Below are 24,284 nucleotides of genomic sequence, written 5' to 3'. Positions count from 1 at the left end.
TTACTCTAAAGTGATATAAGATGAGTGTTTTCATTTATAACAAATTAGGCTCTGCTCTAATTTTTACCATTTTCTATTGCCATGGAGAGCTGAATTGCATGAAAAAGTCCCTTTAAAATCCATAGATAAGTTCACTTGAAGGAGTGTCCCTTCTTTTCAAACAGAATTTCTATTGATTCCAAGTATCCATTGCTCAGAATCCACTCTAACTCCGGCAGTTGACTGTTGGGGTCTCCTAGTGACACTTCTTTAGCAGGTGCATTGTGATATTCTTCACAGCCATCATGGTCTCTGTACAGGTGGGTTTGATGAGCATCTCTGGGAGTAAAAATCCAAAATGCCCAGTGTCACGTAGTTCAAAAGCAAATGCATAGGGTATTCCATTTTTGTAGGCCCAATCCATTGAGCTACCAGAGCTCACATCTAAAGGTTCAAAAAAAAAAAAAAAAAAAATGATTAGCCTCACTGAAGAGTCTATATAATTTTCAAGATGTATACATAGTATTTGTTTACTGCATTATTCTAAACCTTCTAATTAAATACCACTTCAGTAGGAATTATTTAGCAGTGGGCCTATAGAATTTTTGAAGATCTAGTGTTGATGTCTTTCAGCATGATAGCCCCCAAATTCCTCAACCTGAATACTCATAGCATTCATCTCCACCCTTACTTATTCAGTAATAAACCAACATTGTGGACTTTTAAATAATTATATTACTTCTTTTCTTCCAGGTTTTAGAATATAATTCTCAGAAAACTGCCTCATTTTCCCACTTAGCTTATTTTTTACTCTTTACCTTTACTTAAATCTCTAGTTTCCAGGTTCCTATCAGCCTCCTTGCAGTTTTATTTGACTCTCCACCTGGCCATGGTCAATTAGTTTACTGAATGTCTTGCCAGAACCTCCAAATGCCTCATCCCCATCCTTTACTGTCTTTGCTTTGTTAATCCTCAAATCTCTAGTCCAGCTTCTCTGCTTTCACTCCTGAAGTGTGAGGGAGCTAGGGAAAGATTTTGCTGAATGTTGTTGTTAGTTGCCCATCAAATAGATTCTGACTCATGGTGACCCCCTACAGTGCAGAGTACAACTGCTCCATACAGTTTTCAAGGATGTGACCATTTGAATGTCAATGGAAACTGAAAGGGATTACATAACATAAAAATTCATGTTATCTAATCACAAGGCCTTTATCTGCTCCCACTGCTGCCTTATCTGTCCCTACTGCTGCCCTTTGCTCCTTTTTGTGTTGTTGTTGTTGTTAAGTGCCTTCGAGTCGTTTCCGACTCATAGCGACCCCATGCACAGCAGAACGAAACACTGCCCTATCCCGCGCCAGCCCCACAATCCCTGCTATTTGCTCCTTTTTATGGACCTTTATTCACCAAGCCTTTCCTCTTCAAACCTCACAGCTCACTGTCCCTCAGACTCTCAAAGGATTATCTCATCACCTCCTTGACTGACATAGTTATCTGACTTTATTTTTAGCAAAGGGGAAGAAGTCTTTTACATGTGTTAACTCTTGATCCCATTCACTGTAGTCTCTGGTAGTGAGAGAGTCCCTTCCCTAGGACCTGTTTCATTAATTAAAGCCTTCTGCCTTTCATCTCCGTTAACCAAAATGCTCAAGCACCCCTGCCCTTAAGAAATTCCTTCCTTTCCTTGATCCTGTTAGATGTATACCCTTGGTTGCCATTGTCTTTTTCTTCTTCCTTTTGCTTCAGAGCTCAAAAGGGAATCTTTATTGCTTCTACATCCTCAACCACTTTCAATTGCATTCTTGCCTCTACCAGTCTATTCTGGTCTTACCACATTTGTCTAATTAATTCCTGCATTTTCTACCAGTCTATTAAAACTTTATTCTTGAAGGTCACCAATGACCATGGGCCTAATTTCGTTCTTAATTTCTTTCCTCTCAGATCTCACTTTCAACTTCTCAACAGCATATGACAGAGTTGACAATCTTGCCTAGAAACACTCTCCTTTTGGCTCCTATGACCTCACACTCTGCACTTTTTTAGTGCAGAGCTTGAAAGCATAGGCCTTAGCTTGCAGTGTTGGCTTCGGTTGTAACCTGACTTCTCAGTGCCACACCTTTTTGAAAAAAAGGATTGTTATGAGGATTAAATGAAAAAAATGACACACTTAAAACTGCCAGAATATGTTAGCTGTTATTATTTTGCATCTTTGTAAATTCAAAGTGCCTAAAATACAGATTTTTTTAGTGTAACAAGCTCTTAATAATTATTTATTGCACACGTAAATGTTACATGGAAGACTCTTTGTATGCTTCATTTCTGAAATCTTTATCATCCTGTTTGACATATACTATTACTAACTCAAAACTCACTGCTGTCAAGTTGGATCCAACTTATAGTGACCCTTCCTTGGGTTTCTGAGGCGTATCACTACAGAAGTAGATTGCCCGATCTTCCTTCTGAGGAGTGACTGGTGGGTTTGAACTACCAGCCTTCTGGTTAGCAGTCAGATGTCTTAGGCACTATGCCACCAGAGTTCCCTTATACTATTACTAGTATTTTCTATATTTCTAAAAAATTTTCAGAACTTCTTCATCTACACAAATAATATTTTTTATGCTGTCTCTGTCAGAATAAAGTTAGAAGTATAAGCTTTATCTGAAGAGTGCAATTAAATGACTGCTGTTTTCTCAGACTCTCCTTGTTTTGATTAAGCACAGAGGATAGGCTGTGGCTTCAGTGTTCTTCCCTAGGTTAGAATATACTGGAATTGCAAATAGTAGTCTTAGTAGCCAAAGCAAGAGACAATATGGGCCAACAGCTACTTCATGGTTATGTGACAGTCTCCTTCCTATGAGAACTGATTGTTCTTGGTATATATAATATTATGACTGTGCCTTGATATCAAATGAAAAGGTGAACTGTGCATAAGATTTTAAAAAAATAATGTTTTAAAATTGTTTATATGTTATATTAGTATTGATTGGTAATGTGCTTTTTTGGTACCACATTACTCCTTTCAGGGTGGCTCTGTTGAAAAATGGTTCTAAAAAGGTCAGGGATAACTAGTCTTTGAAAAGAAATCCACTGATAATGTCATATTCTCATTATTAGGATAAAGTTATTTGACATTCTATGTTAACTGAGAGACCAAGCTTTTCTTCTGAAGAAACTGAGTGGTGAGACATTAGGAATATAATGATGGGTAGATTAAAGTAGTCAAGGAGAAATTTGCTACCTCTGAGAAGCACGATGAGATGCCACTATTTATACTTCCCTGTGTATGTCCTTTCGTATACATATGTGCTGCTGTTGTTAGATGCCATTGAGTCAAGCTGGACTTACAGTGACCCCCTGTGACAGAGTAAAACTGCCTCAAAGGATGTTCTTGTCTGTAATCTTGACAGAAGTAGATCACCAGGTCTTTCTCCTGGGGAGCCACTGGGTGGGTATGAACTGCCAATCTTTTGGTTAGCAGTAGAAGTCTTAACTTTGTGCCACCAGTGCTCATCATATACATATATAGATATTCAGATATATATGATTTCTGACTAGAATTTCCAAGTTGTATGGTCAGTGAATTTTAGAGTTTGAAAGGCCATTGGAAATGACATAGCCAATTCCCCATTTTACAGTTGTGGGAACCAAAGTCCAGGATTAATAAATATCTTGGCCAGCATCAACTACATCTAGCTAGAGGCAGAATTAGGACTAGTATCCATGTCTCCTGACTCTTAGCCTAAGTTTTTTTCATAATGTACTTGTTCTTATTTCATATGAAAGGAAAAAAAAAAAAAAAACCTCTTTACTTACCTTTTAAGAGAAAATTCAGCTGAAGATAGTACATAAGAAATAGAATTTCATAACAAGAATGGTGGAGGAAAAGAATAAAAGGGAAGTTCATCCATCTCTTCTAGGCTGGAAACATTTACTTCATTATCTTTTCAAGACCAATTTCCATACTTAGAGTAGTTAAAACTGCTCAAGGAGACCATTTTGGTACTTTCTAGTCATCACTGCATGCTTAGAATATTCTCTAAGGATATTGTTTAAATTGTACAGTGCTTTTTGTCAAGCTGTGTAAAACTAACCAGGTATAAACTCCCTTCATTTTCCTTGGCTAATTTGGTAGGCAAATATTTCACTTTAAGGGGAACATACTTTCTCCTTTGTAAAAGGAAGTCTTTATACAGGATATTGCTTCAAGAGATGATTCTGACACAAAGCATACAGAAAACTTACACAATGTGCTGGAGGCAGGTCCATATCTATACCGAACCCCATATACTGACCGAAGTGCATTAACTGCTTTATAAGCTGCAGATTCCTGGAGGGGGGGGGATAGGGGTGGATGGAGAAATGGTATTACTTATGTTATTGCATTGAAATAAAAAGCAAAACATAACAAAAACAGTGAGATGTTGTTGAGCCTTATTGGTCATTAACACAGAAAACTACCATGGGCATATTAGTTAACAAACATTAATAATAATATTATTCTTATATCACATGCTATATTTTACCACATTTTAGAGCACATTATTACACTTGATGTGATCCTCACAATGAGTCAGTGACCAGAGAACTTTGCTTTACAGATGAAAAAAGGAAGACTCTGTGAGACTAAATGGGTAAACTAGGATTACACAACAAGGAGTGCTTGATATGGGATAAGTACTTGTATCTTGTGGTGCTGATTTAATGTTCTGTGCCTAAGACACTTGACTGCTAACCAGAACGCTGGTGGTTCAAACCCACCAGCCACTCCTTGGAAGGAAGGTTGGACATTCTACTTCTGTAGTGATACCACCTCAGAAACCCAAGAAGGGGTCACTATGAGTCGGATCTGACTTGATGGCAGTGAGTTGTTTTTTTGATAATTAATTTATTTCAGGGACACCTATCTCTATAAATTAAAAAATGTTTGAAAGGGCAGGGACCAAGTCAGTCTTCATAGCTATACTCAGTACTTAGCAATGTGCCTGTATATAACAAATGCATAATCATTATTTCTTGCATGAATGTTGAATAAGCACAGATAAGCAAAAGTAACAAGATAATCTTACTGATTCTTGAGTACATACTTTAGTGGATAATGTGCAAGGTATTTCAAATACAACTGAGTCAATTAAAAAGCATTTGAATTCAGGAAGAATGACTTAACGCTAGATTGTGTGTTTATCCTTACTGGGCATGGGAACAATAATTTCAGAATGCTGCATGACTTCTAAGGTTATATACATGCCTCTGATAGAGCTCAGCCAGGTATTCCTAAGATGTAGAAATTCTGAGGTGGAACTCTTCTTTAACAATGTTGAAAATCAAGAAAAATACTAAATATAATAAAAATGCAATGTGAATATTCTAACATGAATTAGAATGATATCACTATCTTTTAAATTTTTAAAAAATGATATTAAAGCACTACTTTCAGCAAGGAGTCAAAGAAGTATTGTATGACAAGTGAGAGAAAAAGAAGTATGTTGAAACCAATATACAACTCTCCCATTTCAATTGCCTATGAATAATTTAATATTTAAACTGAAGCACTCTTTGCAACATGGTGAAGCATGTTGGAATGAACTTTAGTTTACTGTCTTCGTTTACTTCAGGGATACATAGGGCAATGTTTGTAGTAAATGCCACCAATTGTGAGTATTCAGAGACCTGGCTCCAGAACCTGGCAGACTCCATGCTATTCATCTGATTGATGATAACATTTTTCTCAGAGGAGCCAATAGAAAAGGAATGTAAACATCATAATGAAGTATCTTTATAGTGAATGTTCTAAGATTTTAGCCTTTTCTCCAAAGGTCTCAGTAATTTCCATGCTGGATTTCCAACCAATTCATTCCAGTTCAGTCTGCCTGCTAAGAATTCCCATTTCCATCCCAGATGAATCTGAATCTACATTTTAAGAATATCTTAAGTATATATAAGAATCACCTGGGGCTCTTGTTAAAATGTAGATTCTGATTCAGTATATCTGGGGTGAAAATGCAAAATCTCAGCAGGAGATTGAATGGGAATGAACTGGTTCAAAGCCTTGCTTCCATGGCAAAGGACAGATGTCTCAACATTTAGAAGATTACTGCATGGCTGTTAATAAGACTTCTGTTCCTCATTATTTCAGGTAACTAAACTCCAGAAAAAAATCTTTTGAGAAAAAAAGAAAAAGTAGGAGAAAATCACTTTGTCTATTTAAACAAAGCACATGCTTATTTTTGACCTTTTGGGCTTCCTGTACTTTAGCCACTTCAGTAAGAGTACATGGATATAACAGTTTAGATGTAATTCTTCCACAAGAAGTGAAAACACCAAATTTTCTAAAGATTATTTTCTAGGATGGCAAAGCTAGAAAACTGTTTGAAAGAGTTTTCTTAAGTGACTACTCCTTTCTCCAGTTTTCTTCTTTCCAATTGTCCAAGAAGGACCTTGTTGTTGTTCGTTGAGTTGATTTTGATTCACGGAGACCCCATATGTTACAGAGGAGAACTGCGCCATAGAGTTTCTTGACTATAATCATAATGGAAGCAGATTGCTAGGCCTTTCCTTTGTGGTGCCACTGAGTGCATGTGAACCACCATATTTTTGGTTAGCAGTTGAGGGTAAATGGATTTTGCCACCTAAGAACCTAAAAATGACCTGCTGTCATTGTTGGTTGCTATCAAGAACTGTTCTATAGGGGTTTTCAAGGCTGTGACCTAGCAGATTGCTAGGCTATCTTCCAAAGTGCCTCTGGGTGGGTTTGAACTGCTAACTTTTCAGCTAGCAGTCTAGTGCTTAACTATTTGCACCACTCAGATGTATGCCTAGAAAGGAGCAATAGTTAGGTGCTGTCGAGTTGACTCCAACTCATATATAGCAAGGCTTTACTTACTAGTCCTCAATTAAGTATGAAGTCTATTTTAAAAAATTAAACATTTTCATATTTGTTGTTGAGCTCTGGTGGTGTAGTGCCTAAGGCATTTGACTGCTAACCAGAAGGCTGGCAGTTCAAACCCACCAGCCCCTCCTAGGAAGGAAGGTTGGGTAATCTACTGCCATAATGATATCACCTCGGAAATCCAAGAAGGGGTCATTGTGAGTCGGATCCAACTCCATAGCAGTGCATTTCATTTTTTTTTTTTTTTTTTGTGGGGTGTGTGCGTTATTGATTCCATATCATGGTGACCCCATGTGTTACAGTGTAGAACTTCTCCAAAGGGTTTTCTTGGTTGTAATCTTTACAGAAGTAGATGACCAGGCCTTCTGTGGTGCCACTGTTTAGTTTGAACTGTCAACTTTTTGGTTACCAGCCGAGCACAAATTATTAACTTTACTCAGGGACTTAAAACAACTTAAAGAATGACTTTTAAAAAATGTTAGTGGAAACAGACTCCTATATATCAATGGAAGCTTTTTGAACAATTTTAATACAATATAATTGTTTCAGGTTAACGTTAGAGACTGCTCAGTTTTTGAGAACTGAATCTTGTTTTTTTGTCATTTACCAGAATTTCTCAACTTCAGCAATGGTGATATTTTTGGTTGGATCATTCTTTGTTGTGAGGGTGTCCTGTGCATTGTAGGATGTTTTACAGCATCCTTGGTCTCTACCCACTAGATTCCAGTAGAAACCCCCGGCCCCCGTAATGATGATGAAAAATATTTCTAGTCTTTGTTAAATATCTTCTAGGGGGCAAACTCACACTCAGCTGTGAACCCTGACCTAGTCTTATGCCCTATTAACCAATCCAAGACAAGCAGAAAACTAATTTAACTCTTGGTGGGAAGATACATTTAAAATATAGAGAATATTCTGTAATAGTTTTTCAGATATTGTATACGCCACATAATCTGCAGTGAGAATATAAATATACACTGTTCCCAATTTAGAAAGGACTGAACTTTGCCCATAGAAACATTGTGATACATGTGGTTTGGGGATCAGGTCAACAACAACAACAATGAAAGCCTATATAACCCAGAGAGCAGCTGAAGAACAGCATTATGAATATGACTACCACCTTTACAATATTTCTAAAAAGAGGGAATTTGCTCAGAATTCTTTCTTGGAGTACCAAGAACAAAGCTCCTTTTTTGGATAGAAGAAAAGCCTTTTCCAGGCCCTCTTATGGCCTCCCCATCTTCCCATTTCTTCCATCTTGGACATCTAGATCAGGAATTCCTAAAACCACAACTCATTTGTGAGGATGTGTGGTTCAAAGAATAGGGAGAAAGGGAGTTCTTTTTTTTTTTTTTTTAATAAGCACTTTTCAGTTAAGTGTAACATGTAGAAGAGATCATAAATTTTAAATTTATATGCAGATAAACATCATTCTGGTCAATGAATGAAACATTAATGGCAACCTAGAAGGTCTGTGCCCTTTCTCAATTACAGCCCCCTTCTCTAACACTATTTATTAGTTTTGCCGGGTTTTAAACTTTACAGGTCTTTGGATGTTTTGTTCTTGTTAGAGTAGAGTTACTCCATAGCATTTTCAAGGCTGGGACCTTTTGGAATCAGATCGCCAGGCCTATCTTCCAAGTGGGAGCTCTGGTAGCATAGTGCCTAAGGCACTTGACTGCTAACCAGAAGGCTGGCGGTTCAAACCCACCAGCCACTCCTTGGAAGGAAGGTTGGGCAATCTACTTCTGTAGTGATAACGCCTCAGAAGCTCAAGGAGGAGTCGCTATGAGTTGAATAGACTCAACAGCAGTGAGAGAGAGATCTTCCAAGTGGTTCTGGGTAGGTTTGAACCACCAACCTTTCAGCTAGTAGTTGAGTGCTGAAGTATTTGCACAATCCAGGGATCAGGATTAGATGCCACAGGCTTTGAAACAGACTCACTTTACAATGAATTATGCCCTATGGTGGATAGTTTATAGGGTTTCTGAGATAAGGAGAAAAAGGAAGGAATTCTTCTTTTTTTTAAAAAATTTTCAAGAAATTTTATGCTTACTTTTTGCAGCCACATGTATCTTGGTCAGAAATATGCCCAGAGACTTAGTAGCATTAAGGAAATAGTGCTTATAAATTAAAACTTGCTTTTAATTAATGAGAGTTAGACTATAATCTATGAGTAATTATTTACTCCATCAAGTTAATTATAGCTCTGCATATGTGACTGAAGCAGTAATACTAATCAAATCCATCTTGACCTTTTCAGTATAACCTATGGTAAGAATGTACATAGGTTTGAAATGATTGCATTTGGGAGGCAGTAAAGCACAGTAATTAAAAGCAGTAACTCTGGAGCTAGACCTGGGGCTGAATCTAGCTATGACGACACTTAGTAACTCTGTGTTAGTCTAATTACTTAATCTCTTGGGGTCTCAGTTTCCTCATGTGTAAAATGGGGATAATAATAGTTACCTCCCTCATAAGACTGTTTTTTAAAAAAATGAATTAATGCACATAAAACACTCTGTGTTTGGTATTACTATTGCTGCTTAAAGCCCTATTAGCATTAGAAAAGAAGCATGAAAACAGATCCACATGTGCAAAGTCAAGTACTTACTACGCAGCTGAAATTGGGGATTGTTGCATATTTGTAAGAATAGGGATACAGCAACATCTGAGCATATGCATGAAAGGAGAGGTAAGCCCTAATGTGCTTTTTGTGTTTCCGGAGGAAGTTAGCTACAGCCTTCACTTCTGGCTCAGACTCTGGGAAAGGTCCGCAGTATGTATCGTCACAAGGGTGCATAGAAGCTCCTTCATCTGCAAGTTGGAAAAGAAAATAGGGTGGGAGAGTGGGTAGGGAAGAAGCCAGAAACACGAATCAACATTGTTAAAGTGTGATTTTTCTTTTGTTTCTATAAACGCATGTTTAAGTAATTCATCTAACTTCTCATTGTATGGAACTCAATACTGAAAAATCCAAGGTGATCTAAGCCCCTAAGAGCAATGTTGTGTTGTTATGTGCCGTCAAGTTGGACTGACTCATAGCGATCCCTCTTGGGTTGCCCAGGCAGTATCACTACGGAAGTAGATTGCCCCATCTTCCTTCCAAGGAGTGGCCGGTGGGTTTGAACCACCAGCCTTCCGGTTAGCAGTCAAGTGCCTTAGGCACTATGCTACCAGAGCTCCTCTAAGAGCAATAGAGCAGCCTGAATAGGAGACAGGCACTGATTATTTCCTGCACAAACCACTGTCAATGGGTGGCTTTATGAGGTTTTTTGCTGGAGAATTAATTTACATGATCCTCCAGAGTAGATTGGACCTTCTGTTTATATCCTCTACAACACCTGAACTTTTCCTGCATAGCACCCAACACACTTGTAATTAGTGCTCAATATTTCTCATTTACTATTCTACCAACATTTACCCTGTTCTAGATATCTGAGATACACTGGCAAACAACACAGGAAAAAACCCCTGCTCTAGTATAACCTACATTCAAGCTGTGTTCTCTGTTAGACTCTAATGTTTCATGAGGGCAGGGACTGTGTCTTTCTTGCTGGATACTTAGCATCTAGAGCAATAGGTTAGTAAATGTTCAACAATTATTCATTGAACAAGTGAACATGAGGTCAAAAGAAAAGGCTGGATATCTGTTAATGTGTCTGGTCAGAGATAGATAATGATTCAGAAAGAATAAAAAGGCAGAACAGAAATGATTCCACAAAACATACCAAACTGCTTTCTATTATGTTTTAAGATAATAATATCCAATCTGTTTCCATAAAACCTAAAAGGGTTCTCCAGGTATCTTGGGGCCAGTTAAGATATCTTCAAAACTGAATTTTAATAACATTTTAATTAAAAAATATATCATCATGGACATACATTTTAGGAGGTCTGTGCAGAGGTAGAAGGAAAATAAGATTCCATTAGAACAAACTATTACTGTTCTAAGAAATTTTGGAAACTTATATTACATTTTTGGAGCTCTGGTGGCATAGTGCCTAAGGCATTTGACTGCTGACCAGAAGGCTGGCAGTTCAAACCCACCAGCCACTCCTCAGAAGGAAGGTTGGGCAATCTACTTCCGGAGTGATACTGCCTTGGAAACCCAAGGAGGGGTCTCTATGAGTTGGATCCGACTCAATGGCAGTGAGTTTTTTTTTTTTTCTTTTTTTAATATTACATTTTTGGAAAATTACATTCTCCATAGTTATTTGGCATTTCAGGTAATGCTATCTCTTCCCTATGCTTGGGAAAGTATAACTTTCTCCATTAAAGAAAAAATTATAACTCTCTCTGTAAATGACTTTGGTGATTCTGTGATATAATCTAATTCTACTGAATATGAAAAGATAACCAAGTTGAATCAGGCTAAACTTTGAAGACATTAAGTCTAGTTTATGATAGAAGAGTCAAGAATCAAGATAGGAAACTAATAGTACTTATGATTTCCTCCTTTGAATCTAACTCTGGAGATGGCTCAGAAGCAAGTTGGAGATGAATGGACCTTAATATAAAAACTGTAGGTGATAATGCCAAGGGAATGGGAAAAATAAGAAGACACTGAAGGTACACTGAGCACTGGAAGGAAAGACCACAACTGACCTACTAATTTAAGAGAGAGCAGAACTAAGGATCCAGGAAATACCAGAATTTACAATAATTCTAAAGCATACTCTCAGAAATATATAGGAGGACATTGGAAATATGAATCAAGGACCAAAGCCAAACTTGGTGCCATTGAGTCAATTCTGACTCCCAGCAAAACTGCGTGTTACCGAGTAGAATTGCTCCACAGGGTTTTTGTGGCTATAATCTTTACAACCACATTGCCAGGGCTGCCTTCTGTGGTGCCAGTGAACATGGAATTATAAAATAGAACAAATCAGATGTAATAGGTATAAATAAAGAATTTTATCTATGAATTAAATGACTGTAGAATGGAGCAGGTTTTGAGCTGCTCCGAGAAGTCATCAGGAAGGGATGAGAGAAAAAGGACAAGATATGAAAGACAGAAATACAAACTTCTGACTAATAGTTGTCCTAGGAGAGAGAAAAATAAACAAAAGAAAGTTAACTGTTTGAAGATATGCTAATTGAATATTTCCCACAATCAAAGAAAGATTGAATGGACCCATTCTGTACCAAACAAGAGAAATAAATGGAGAGATAGTAACACTGTGACACATTGAAATGAAAATTTCCAGAGGAGAAAACAGGCCTTTCAGAAAAGAACAAGAATCAGGTTCACATTTAATCTTTCAACAGCAACTCTACAGTATTATTTTGAAAGTATTTTTTAGAAAGGAAATTTGATCAAAATTTTGGAAAAAAGTAATCAAACTTACTGGTCTAGTAGAGACTGGTGAAACCCCTGAAATGATGGCCCTTCTCACTTAGAACTAAAGCCACTTCCAAACATCACCTTTCAGCCAAACAATAGGCCTATACAGTGAACAATAATATCCATGAGGAACGACAGAACCCATGTACTCCTCAGATTAATCAACCATACAAGACCAGAAGGGCAGCATTTGCCCAAAAACAAGGTTGAGAAGGCAGGAAGGGGCAGGAAAAAAGAACTGGAATGGAAATGGGGAACTCAGGTAGGAGGTGGAAAGAGTGGTGTTACATTGAGGCAGTTGCAACTAATGTCACAAAACAAAATGTGTATGATTTTTGAATGGGAAACTAATGTGCTCTGTAAATAAACTTTCTCCCAAAATACAATAAAATATTCAAAGAAAAGAAATTAGACTTTATTTTTATATCTAAAAAAAGGAGCTTTGGTGGTGCAGTAGATAAGGCATTTGGGTGCTAAGCAGAAGGTTGGCAGTTCAAACCCCACCAGCTGCTTCAAGGGAGGAAGATGAGGCAATCTACTTTTGTAAAAATTTACAGCTTTGGAAACCTAATGGAGGTCTCTGTGAGTCGGACTCAACTCCATGTCAGTAGGTTTGATTTTTATGTGTAAATGAACTCTGAACCCAATCGCTAAGTAAGTATTAGTGCAGGCCTGTTCCTGCAGGATGTAGAAATCTAAGGGGAAACTTTGGCTTGAGAACTTCTCATTGGTCTCACCGAACTTTTCTTAAAACTGCACTTTGGTCTGAGATTCTTCCAACCCAATGTGTTGTATTCTGTCTCCACACTTATTCAATCTATATGCTGAGCAAATAATCCGAGAAGCTGGACTATATGAAGAAAAACGTGGTATCAGGATTGGAGGAAGAATCATTAACAACCTGAGATATGCAGATGATACAACTTTGCTTGCTGAAAGTGAGGATGACTTAAGGCACCTACTGATGAAGGTTGAAGAATACAGTCTGCAGTATGGATTACATCTCAACATAAAGAAAACAAAAATCCTCACAACTGGACCAATGAGCAGCATCACAATAAATGGAGAGAAGATAGAGGTTGTCAAGGAATTCACGTTGCTTGGTTCTACAATCGATGCCAACGGAAGCAGCAGTCAGGACGTTAGATGACGTGTAGCATTGGGAAAGTCAACTGCGAAGGAACTGTTTCAAGTGCTGAGGAACAAGGATATCTCATTGAGGACTAAGGTGCGCCTGACACAAGCCATGATATTTCCAATCGCCTCGTATGCATGTGAGAGCTGGACAATGAATAAGGAAGACCGAAGAAGAGTTGATGCTTTTGAGTTGTGGTGCTGGCAGAGAATTCTGAAAGTACCATGGACTGCTAAAAGAACTAACAGATCTGTCCTGGAGGAAGTGCAGCCAGAATGCTCCTTGGAAGCAAGAATGGCCAGACTTCGTCTCACCTATTTTGGTCATGTTGTAAGAAGGGACCATTCCCTGGAGAAGGATGTCATGCTTGGTAGGGTGGAGGGTCGACGAAAGAGGGGGAGGCCTTCAACGAGATGGATTGATACGGTGGCTGTGATGATGGGATCAAGTATAGCAGGGATTGTGGGGCTGGCGCAGGATCGGGCAGTGTTTCGTTCTGCTGTGCATGGGGTCGCTATGAGTTGGAAACGACTCGATGGCACTTAACAACAACAACAACAATGCTCTTGTTTCCTCTCTTCTTTTTATGTCTCAGACCTGCATTATGTTCTGAAGTCTTTCTCAGCCTATTCTTCAAAGTATGGGCAGGGGTATTCTCTCTCTGAAGATTCCAGGGGAGGAAACCTTCTAGACTCTTTCTAGGTTCTGGTGGTTGCCAGCAGTGCGTGACTTCTAGATGCATCACTTCAATCTCTGCCTCTGTCTTTACATGACCATCTCCCCATGTGTTTGTCTGTCTCTGTGTTCCTTTTTCTTTTTTTTTCCCCAAATAAGAACTCCAGTCATACTGGATTTAGGGCCCACCCTAATCCAATATGATGTCATCTTAACTTCTGCAAAGACTCTATTTCCAAATAAGGTTCACATTCTGAGTTTCTGGAAATGACATTTATTTGGGAGGTAGGGGGTGGGGGAACAGTATTCAACCCAGTCCAGGAGTGGTACTAAGGAGAACCATTAGAGAAATATTTAGAAGATTAAATTGACAGATCTTGGTGATTGGCTAAACACGTGGAGCAAGGAGGGGAAGGGGGTCTTGGATGGTACCCTACATTTCTGGGTTAGTTGTTTGAGTTTTACTGGTTGGGACATTTTATAGTTGAGGTGAAACATGGACATGTGATGGGGAGAAAAGGAAGGTGATGAATTCCATTTTGGATGTGTTGAGTTTGAAGGGCTGGGAATGCTGGTGTTTTTACTGTTGTGTTAGGTACCATCATGGTGATTCTGACTCATAGTGACCCATGTGACAGAGTAGAACTGCTTCGTAGGGTTTTCTTGGCTGTAATCTTTATGGAAGCAGATTGCCAAGTCTTTCTCCCATGGAGAGGGTGGGTGGGTTGCAACTGCCAACCTTTTGTTTAGCAGCTGAGCACTTAATTGTTTGTACCCCGAGGACTCCTTGGGGATGCCAGTACAGATGACTAATAGGCTACTGAGTATGAGTACGAAACTCAAATGAAATATTAGGCTAAAGAAGAGATTTGAGGGTCGATATTTTATGAGAGCAAGATCACACAAAATGGCTTTTGAGTGGGGAGAAACAAAAATCCAGTGTCAAATTATGGGACAGCAGCATTCAAGAGTTAAAAAGATTAAGAGGAACCTGCCATCAAGACCAAGGAGTGGTAATTAGGAAAGCAGGAGGATCCAAGGGACTGAATGTTTCAAGAAGGAGGAGGTTGTAGCTTGCACAAATGAGGTACATTTTTAAAAAAATTTTTACTTGCAATGTAATGTATACTAAGGTGACAAACTATTTTACAGCCTTATTTAGATCCACTATTATACTTTTTCAAAGAACATTTCTTTTTACATTTAATTTTATAGTAACAAACTAATTGGGGACTTTTGCTATAAAAAATAAATTAGTGGAGAGGTAGGAACAAAAACCAGATTTCATGTGTACTGAGAAGAGTAATTGGGGAAAAAAAAGAGTTGGAACAGTGGGAGTGGAGAGTCTCTTCTTTCAGCAAATTTGGTTCACAAGGGAAGGAACTATAGAGAATCATGACCAGAGATAAACATGGGTGTAAGAGGAAGATTTAGTTTTGATTGGGAGGGTAAAACTTAAATATGTCTATACAAAAAGGGTGAAAGACAGTAGGGAAAAAATTAAAGAGAATAGTTGATGAGAGAAAGTTCTAGAAATGATGGGAAGCTGTGGGATCAAGACTGAATGGAGTCACAGACCTGAATAGCACTTACCACTGCCAGCAAGTTGGACCCGATCCATAGCAACCTCTCCTTGGGTTCCGAGGCAGTATCATTACAGAAGTAGGTTGCCTAACCTTCCTTGGGAGGAGTGTGATGGATTTGAACTGCCAGACTTCTGGTCAGCAGTCAAATGCCTCAGGCACTATGCCACCAGAACTCCTAAATGCAATGCACTGCTGTGGAATTGGATCCAACTTATAGTGACCCCTCCTTGGGTTTCTGAAGTGGTATCACTACAGAAGTTGATTGCCCAACTTTCCTTCGCAGGAGTGACTGGTGGGTTTGAACTGCCAGCCTTCTGGTTAGCGGTCAAGTGCTTAGACACTACATCACCAGAGCTAGGAATAGCACTTAGAACTTCTTATTTTAGTGGTCTCTAAACTTTTTTTTTAATTGCTCATCCTACCAATAAGAAAATCTAAGTGTATATACCCAATATAAATTTATTTTTGATTTATGTACATGTCTTATTTGTGGGCTAATATTATATGAAATATATAAAAATAAAATTTCACAAAGAATAGTTTAGAGAGAAATTAAATAATAATTAAAATGTATTTTAAATTTTTTATTAATTGTGCAGAAAGATATATTCTCTTAAAATTTGGATGAGAGAGAGGAAATCTAACTTAAATACTTTGTTGTTGTTGTTGTTATTTGCCGCCGAGTCGGCCCCGACTCATAGCGACCCCTCCTTGGGTTTCCGAGGCAGTATCACTACGGAAATAGGGTTGCACAACCTTCCTTCCAAGGAGTGGCTGGTGGATTTGAACCGCCAGCCTTCTGGTTAGCAGTCAAGTACCTTAGGCACTATGCTACCAGAGCTCCTTAAATACTTTAGGAGTGCCCAATTATTGTTCCTAAATGAACATATGAATAATGCAAAAGAATGTGAGCACATCATATTTTGGCCGATCTCCTCATTGGCAGTTTTATGCAAAAGTGTGTGTACTTCAATCTGTACCCTATATAGATTTTTTTTTTTTTTTTTTAAACCACTGACTTTGTAAAGAATAGCCATAGGGGGAAAATTATGAAGAACAACATGGAAAAATTCTTACAATTTAATATTTAATGGAAAAAAAACAGAACATGCAATTGTACAAATAAGATGGTTAAAAACATACCTAGGAAAAAAAAGTATAACAGAGAGTGATAATAAGTTGTTAGGCTGGTGAGATGCTAGATTATTTTTTCTGACCTCTACTTTCCATAAAGGAGCACTGGTAGCACAACAGTTAAGTGCCTGGCTACTAACTGAAAGGTTGGTGTTCGAACCCACCTGGCTACTCTGTGAGAGAAATACCTGGAGATCTGCTGCTGTAAAGATTACAGCCAAGAAAACTCTATGGGGGGCCAACCTGCTCTGTCCTGTGGGGTTGCTGTGAGTTGGAATTGACTCTATGGCACTCAACAACACAACAGTTTATATAATATACCAATTGTATCAGGAAAAAATATATATAAGGAGAAAAAATAGAAATCTGTTAGTTTTTATAAAAGCAAAGTAAAATGGAAATAAGAGACAACAGAAAAAGGAAGACAAATTTGGTTTTATTTTGCTTTGAAGGAAATGGCTTCTGTGGTCACTGGACAGATGCAGCCAGATCTTCTAGTAAGCAGTGTCTAGGGAAGTGATATCATCGAGGCAGTCTTTCACTTGCTGTTTCTCATTTTCAATGAGTACTTGTTTTTCTTTTCATTTATCGTTCTTAAATTTCACATAAACTGGAGTATAAATACATTAAAATTTATTTGTTGTAATCTTTTAAATTTTCTTTTCATTTGCATCTCCCAGTGTCAACTCAGTTTTCAAGTAACTCATAGTAACAGCTGAGTAGAGTTCTTAATATAATTTACAAATACACATGTGAGTGTGTATGTATGCATTCACATATTTCTACTTAAGGATAAATATACATTCATGTGTATGTACACCAGTTGCCATGGAGTTGATACTCATGGCAACCCCATGTGTGTCAGAGTAGGACTGTGTTCCATAGGATTTTCAATGGCTGATTTTTGGGTGGTGCAAAAGTTTGCATTTGACTAATAACTTGAAGGTTCATGGTTTTAACTCACACAGTGGCACCATGGAGAAAAGGCTGGCAATCTGCTTTTGTAAGGATGAGAGCCAAGACAAACTTATGGAACAGTTCTCTGTAACACATAGGATCACTGTGAGTCAGAAATGACTCAATGGCAATGGGTAGACTGCCAGGCCATTCTTCCAAGGAGCCTTTGGGTGAATTTGAACCTTCAATCTTTGGGTTAGCAGCTGAGCACTTTCATTAACTGGGCCACCCAGGGATTCCCATACATACATAGGAGCTATTTTTGGTCACAACACAGGATCATAATCATGCAGGTTTTTTTTTTTTTTCCTTTTCCTTCTTACCTTTTTTTTCAATAATATTTTGTGGAACTCCTTCCATATCAATTTGAATTCATTCTTTAAAAGTTCTATTTTATAGTAGTCATAATGTAGTTTCCCACCTGCCTACTGATGGGGATTATGCTTATCTCTCTTTTGTTGCCATGATAAACAATGCTGCAATAAATACCATTACTACATATATCCATACATATGGATGCTTTTATTTCCATGAGACAGGTTTATAGGAGAATGATACTGGGTTGAAGGGTGTATTAACAATATTTATATGTATACATATCCTTTTTAAATAGGTAATATGTTCATATGAATCAAAATGTTCCATTTTAAAAGGATTGTAGTTTTAATTCTCATCTCAAAAAAAATCACTGCTATCGAGTCAATACTGACTCAAATCAACCCTCAATGGGTTTCCAAGGCTATAATCTTTATGGAAGTAGATTGCCTCATCTTCCTCTTGCAGAGCTGCTGATGGGTTTGAACTGATGAACTCTGGTTAGCAGCCAAATGCCTTATTCACTACACCACCAAAAAAAAAAAAAAAAAAAACCCAAAAACCCCTCAATTCTCATAGATTTTTTATTTTCCATCTTCTAGTTTTTTTTTTTTTATTTTTTTAGTGAGATTTGGATAAAGTTTACACAGCAAATTTATTTTCCATTCAACAGTTCATACACATTTTGTTTCGTGACATTGATTGCAATCCCCATAATGTATCAGCTCTCTTCCCACTTCCTCTCTGTCCTTACCTTTTCCCTGTGTTCTTCTTTCCTATGCATTTCTGACCTCTGAGTCATCTCCCTGTGCAAACACTCACTTTCTGATCCCCTAGGTTGATTGTTCTAAGGAGTCTGTCTACCTGTTCTAAATGTTCACCTTATGCTCCTGTCTGTTGTTTGGCTGTAAGCCACAGGAGTGAGTTCAATTCCAGGCCTGAAGAGTGACAAGGGGCGGTAGTACCAAGGGTTTCATCAGTCTCTATCAGACCAGTAAGCCTGATCTTTTTTTTTTGTGTGTGTGTGATTTTGAGTTTTGTTCCACATTTTTCTCCTACTCTGTCCAGGATCTCCTATTTTAATACCTGTCTGAGTGGCTGACAGTGGTAGACAGGCATCATCTAGTTCTGGTCTTAGGGTCATGTAGGCTGTGATTTGCATGGGACACTCGTCCCTTGGATTAATTTTTTCCATGGGTTTTTGTTTTTCTTCATTCTTTTTTGCTCTGGATGAGGAAAGACCAATTGTTGCATCTTAGATGGCTGCACACAAGCTTTTAAAATACCAGTCACTACTTACCAAAGTAGGATGTAGAAGAATATTTTTGTATAGTATGTTATGCCAATTGTGCTGTACCTCATGATCATGGTCCTGAACCTGTAGGCCCACTGACTCACCCCTCAGGGTGTTTGCCTTTGCCCCATTTGCTCTATTATATATATGTACATTCTTACAGCAAATATAGATAATACGTATGTAGAAATACTGTGTGCCAAACTTATATATGGTCATGGGTGGTATATTTCTTTTTGCCGAGATAAACTTGGTCATTCACCTGTCTACTTTTGTATCCACCCATAGATTAGTGTTTGTTTTTACTGTTAATGCAGTATTATGTGTGTAAAAGGGTTTATCTTTGTTGTCTGCATCTATTGTGCACCTCTCCATATATCTTCTTTTTCCTTTGTGTAATTGTGCTTGTGACTTGCTTTGGTATATTACCTTTCCCTTCACTCAAACCAATACTTGTCTCTTACCTTTATAGCATTTTTTTCTCCTCTCTCCTCCCTGGTAACCAACAAAAAAAATTTCCTTCCATTTGTAAACCTTTCCTTGACTTTTTGTAATAGCAGACTAATACAACATTTTCAGAAGGAGGACTGGACAATCTACTTCCGTAGAGACACTGCCTCAGAAACCCAAGGAGGGGTATCGATGAGTTGAAATTGAGTCAATGGCAGTGAATTTTTTTTTAATTTAATATAATATTTGTCCTGTGATTGACTTATCTCACTCAGCATAATGTCCTTCAAGTTCACGCAAGCTATGAATTATTTTGTGGATTCTACATTATTATTCAGTGCTGCATACTGTTCCATTGTGTGTATGTACCATAGTTTGGTTATCCATTCCTCTGTTGATGGGCACATAGGTTGTTTATCTTTATCTTTTTGGTAGCTATTGTAAATAATATTGATTTTCTTTTTCCTTTTCAGAGATGTCTTTTCTGGTGCAGAGGAATTCAACTGATTTTTGTATGTTGATCTTACATCCTTCCGTTACGTTAAATCTTTCAATTAGTTCCAATAGCTTTCTTGCTGAGTCTCTCTTTCTTTAATTCTCATAGGTTTTTTTTTTTTTTTTTTGCCAGAGTGCTTACTGTTATACAAGCAACATATTATAATAACATTTGTTCTTAATCCCTACCAGTAATAAGTGTGCCACTATTTGACTTTTGCCACTTTGATGGCGAAAAATTTGATTTGCCTTCTCTTACTGAGCACCTAGTCATCTATTTATTTTAGATTGATTCTTTCTGAATTGTTTAATCATGTCTTTAGTTCACTTTCTCCTTGGGCTGTTTATCATTTTCTTACCAGTTTGTAAAGTGCTTTCTATAGATGTCTGTTATTTGTCGTGCATTTTTTCCTCAACTCTATCATTTTTTTACTGAGTTAACATTTATCTTTTAAGACATTTCAATTTATTTTATAATCACTATGTCCTTGTTTCCTTAAACTGTTTTAATTTTGTTGTGGAGAATATACACAGAAAAGCATACATCATTTCCAGTTTCTCCATGTACAATTTAGTGACAGTGATTATGTTCTTTGAATTGTGTAACCATTCCCATCTTCCTTTTCTCCATCTTTCTTCCCTCATTAGCATAAACTCATTGTCCCTCAGGTTCCTATTTAATCTTTTGAGTTGCTGCTGTCAGTTAGATTCCATGTAGATAGTTCGTAAAAGAGCATAATGCTCCAGGCAGACATTGTTTACTCATTACCTAAACTTTGTTGGGTATTAAGAAGACTTCAGGGGCTATTTTTGGTTTAATGTTTAAAGATTGTCTCAGGGCAACAGTTTCAGAGTTCATCCACCTTCCATGACTCCAGAATGTCTAGAGTCTGTAAGAATTTGAAATTCTGTTCTGCATTTTCCCTCTTTTGATCAAGATTTGTCTCTAAAATATTTTATCAGAATGTTCAGTAATGGTAACTGGGCACCATCCAGTTCTTCTGGTCTCATAGCAGAGGAAATAGTTATTCATAGAGATGATTAGCCACAAATTCCATATCCTCCTCATATTCCTGATTTTCCTTCTTCCTTTGTTTTGTCACGTGAGTAGAAACCAACTGTGCCTTGGAATGGCCACTTGCAAACTTTTAAGATCCCAGGCACTATGCTGCAAACTAGGAGGTAGAACTAAAGAACTATACAAATTACTAGGCCAATTAAATGGAATGTCCCCCTGAAACCATGACCCTAAACCTTCAAAACAAAGAAACAATTCCCATGGATAGTTTGGTTGTACATAAGCAGCCTCAGCAGCTGCAATTTTTTATTTTTTGTAAATATATCTATCATACAACTTTTGCCAATTCAACTTTTTATAGGTGTTTAACTTATTGAGAGGTTTTTTTTTTTGAGAGTTTAAATTTGCTGACAGCAATTAAAATAATCTGTTGTACAATTCTACATTTAATCAGGTGATTTTTCCATCACCTTTAACCCCCATTTTTTTCCTCCATCTTGCCCCTTGTACCACTAATAAACTTTGTTCTCTATACATTTGCCTTTTCTTGTCTTTTTGTATAAGTGAGGTCATACGATATTTGTTCTTTTGTGATTGATGTATTTTGCTTAGCATATCTTCCAGTTCTATCCATATTGCAGCATGTATCAACACTCCATTTCTTCTATTGGCTGAATAGCATTACTTTGTATCTATGTGCCACATTTTATTTATCTATTCATCTGTTGATGGACATTTACGCTGTTTCCACCTTTTGGCTTTTGTGAATAGTGCTGCAATGACATTGATGTACAAGTGTCTTTTTGAGTTTTTGCTTTTAAGTCCTTTGGGTATATACCTAGGAGTGGAATTGCTGGGTCATATGGTAGTTCTGTTTTTAGTTTTTGTGAGAAACTGCCATACTTTTTTTTCCACAGTGGTTGTACCATTTTGCATTCCTACCAGGAACAGATAAAAGGAGCTCTGGTGGTGTAGTGGGGAAGGCATTTGGGTGCTGTCCAGAAGGTCAGCAGTTCAAATCCACCAGCTTCTCTGCCAAAGGAAGATGAGGCAATCTACTTCCATAAAGATTTACAGCCTTGGAAACCCAATTGGGGTCACTATGAGTTGGAATTGACTTGATGGCAGTGAGTTTTTTTTTTTTTTTTTAAACAAGCAATAGGTAAGGATTATAATTTACCCATATTCAGTTTTTTTTTTTTTTTTTAAATTTCAGCCATGCTCAAACAAACAAACAAACAAACAAATACCCAAACTCACTGCTGTCCAGTCGATTGGATTCATAGCGACCCGTCCTTGGGGGTCAGAGGTGGTATCTCTACGGAAGTAGATTACGCAACCTTCCTTCTGAGGAGTGGCTGGTGGGTTTGAACCGCCAGCCTTCTGGTTAGCATTCAAATGCCTTAGGCACTATGCCACCAGCGCTCCCTAGCTATGCTAGTGGGAGGATAACTGTATTTCATTGTGGTCTTGATTTATGGTGGTGTAAGGCTGGCGTTTCAAACCCATCAGCCACTCCTCCTCAGAAGGAAGATTGGGCAATCTACTTCTGTAGAGATACCACCTTGGAAACCCAAGGAAGGGTCACTAGGAGTTGGATTCGACTGGACTGCAATGAGTTTTTTTTTTTTTTTGGTTTAGTGCCTAAGGCATTTGATGGAACCCCAAAATGTTCACTATGAGTCGGAACCAACTTGATGGCAGTGAGTTTTTCTTTTCTTTTTTTTTTTTTTTATGGCTGATGGCACTGAGCATTTTTTCATGTGTTTGGTGGCCATTTGAATGTCCTCATTAGTCAAATGTCCATTCAAGTTCTTTGTCTACTATATGATCAGGTTATTTGTCTTTCTGTGTTAAATTGTCAAAATTTTGTGTGCATTTTTGTTATTAGATTCTTGTCAGATATATGATTACTGAAGATATTCTCCCAGTCATTCGCTTCTATTTTAACTTTTTTGGTAAAGTCTTTTGATAAACAAAAGTTTTGAATTTTTATGTGGTCCCACGTATTGTATTAGATAATCTGTTGTTGAAAGCTAGACCTGACAGTGTTGCCCCTGCTTGTTCTTCTAAGACATGTATGATTTTAGTTTGTGTGTTTACGTCCTTAGTCCATTTTGAATTTTTTTTGTATGATGTGACATAAGCTTTTTTTTTTTTTTAGTGTCTTTTGAATTTCCTATTTTTTATTAGAATTTTTTTTTTTTTTACATGTTATTGTGGTTTTGGGAAAGTTTACAAAGCAAATTAGTTTTCCCTCCAACACTTTATATGTAAATTGTTTCTTGACATTGGTTGCAATCTGCTCAATGTGTCAGCACACTCCCTACTTCTTCCCTAGGTTCCCCATTTTCATTTGCCCTGCTTTGCTGTCACTTCCTGCCTTCTGAAGTTTGCTTTTGGGCAAATGCTGCCTTTTTGGTCTCATGGTTGAATGTTCTGAAGAGCACATTCTTCACTGGTGTTACCGTTCGCTTTATAGGCCTGCCATTGTTTGGCTGTAGGGCGATCTCCGCGAGAGGGTTCAGTTCTAAGTTTGAAAGCGGTCTAAGGACTATAGTCTTGGGGGTTGTATCAGTCTCTATCAGACCAGTGAGTCTGGTCATTTTTATAAATTTGACTTTTTTTGGGTATATTTTTCTCTCACTCTGTCTAGACCTTCTATTGTGATCCCAGTCAGAGTGGTTGATAGTGGTGGTTCTTTTGGTCTCAGGCTTATGGAGGCTGTGATTCATGTTGCCCATTAGTCCTTTGGATTAATTGTTTCCTTGAGTCTTTGGTTTTCCTCATTCTTCTTTGCTCTTGATGGGAAGAGACCAATATTGTATCTTAGAGGTCCACTTGCAAGCTTTAAAGATTCTAGTTGCTACTCTATAGTGAAATATGCAAAGACCTGGAGTTAGAAAACCAAAAGGGAAGAACACACTTGGCATTTCTCAAGCTGAAAGAATTGAGGAAAAAATTTAAGCCTCGAGTTGCAATATTGAAAGATTCTAAGGGCAAAATATTGAAT

At 37.7% G+C, this 24,284-nt stretch overlaps 1 protein-coding gene across 1 annotated transcript in view; it reads right to left on the bottom strand.

Annotated features, from left to right (window-relative positions):
- Positions 1 to 235: 235 nt before the first annotated feature.
- The window catches only part of CPA6 (carboxypeptidase A6), a 544,128-nt gene continuing 520,079 nt past the window's right edge, over positions 236 to 24,284 (bottom strand). The window contains exons 9-11 of the mRNA XM_007949714.2: positions 9,480 to 9,682; positions 4,219 to 4,303; positions 236 to 423 (exon numbers count right to left, since the gene is read on the bottom strand). Coding sequence (XP_007947905.2) covers positions 236 to 423; positions 4,219 to 4,303; positions 9,480 to 9,682 — 476 coding nt within the window. The remainder of the gene's footprint in view (positions 424 to 4,218; positions 4,304 to 9,479; positions 9,683 to 24,284) is intronic.

The sequence above is a fragment of the Orycteropus afer genome, unplaced genomic scaffold, assembly GCF_000298275.1.
Source record: "Orycteropus afer afer isolate SDZICR_OR568_19922 unplaced genomic scaffold, OryAfe1.0 scaffold00252, whole genome shotgun sequence".
Classification (NCBI taxonomy): domain Eukaryota; kingdom Metazoa; phylum Chordata; class Mammalia; order Tubulidentata; family Orycteropodidae; genus Orycteropus; species Orycteropus afer.
This window is presented reverse-complemented; position numbering and strand designations above follow the sequence as displayed.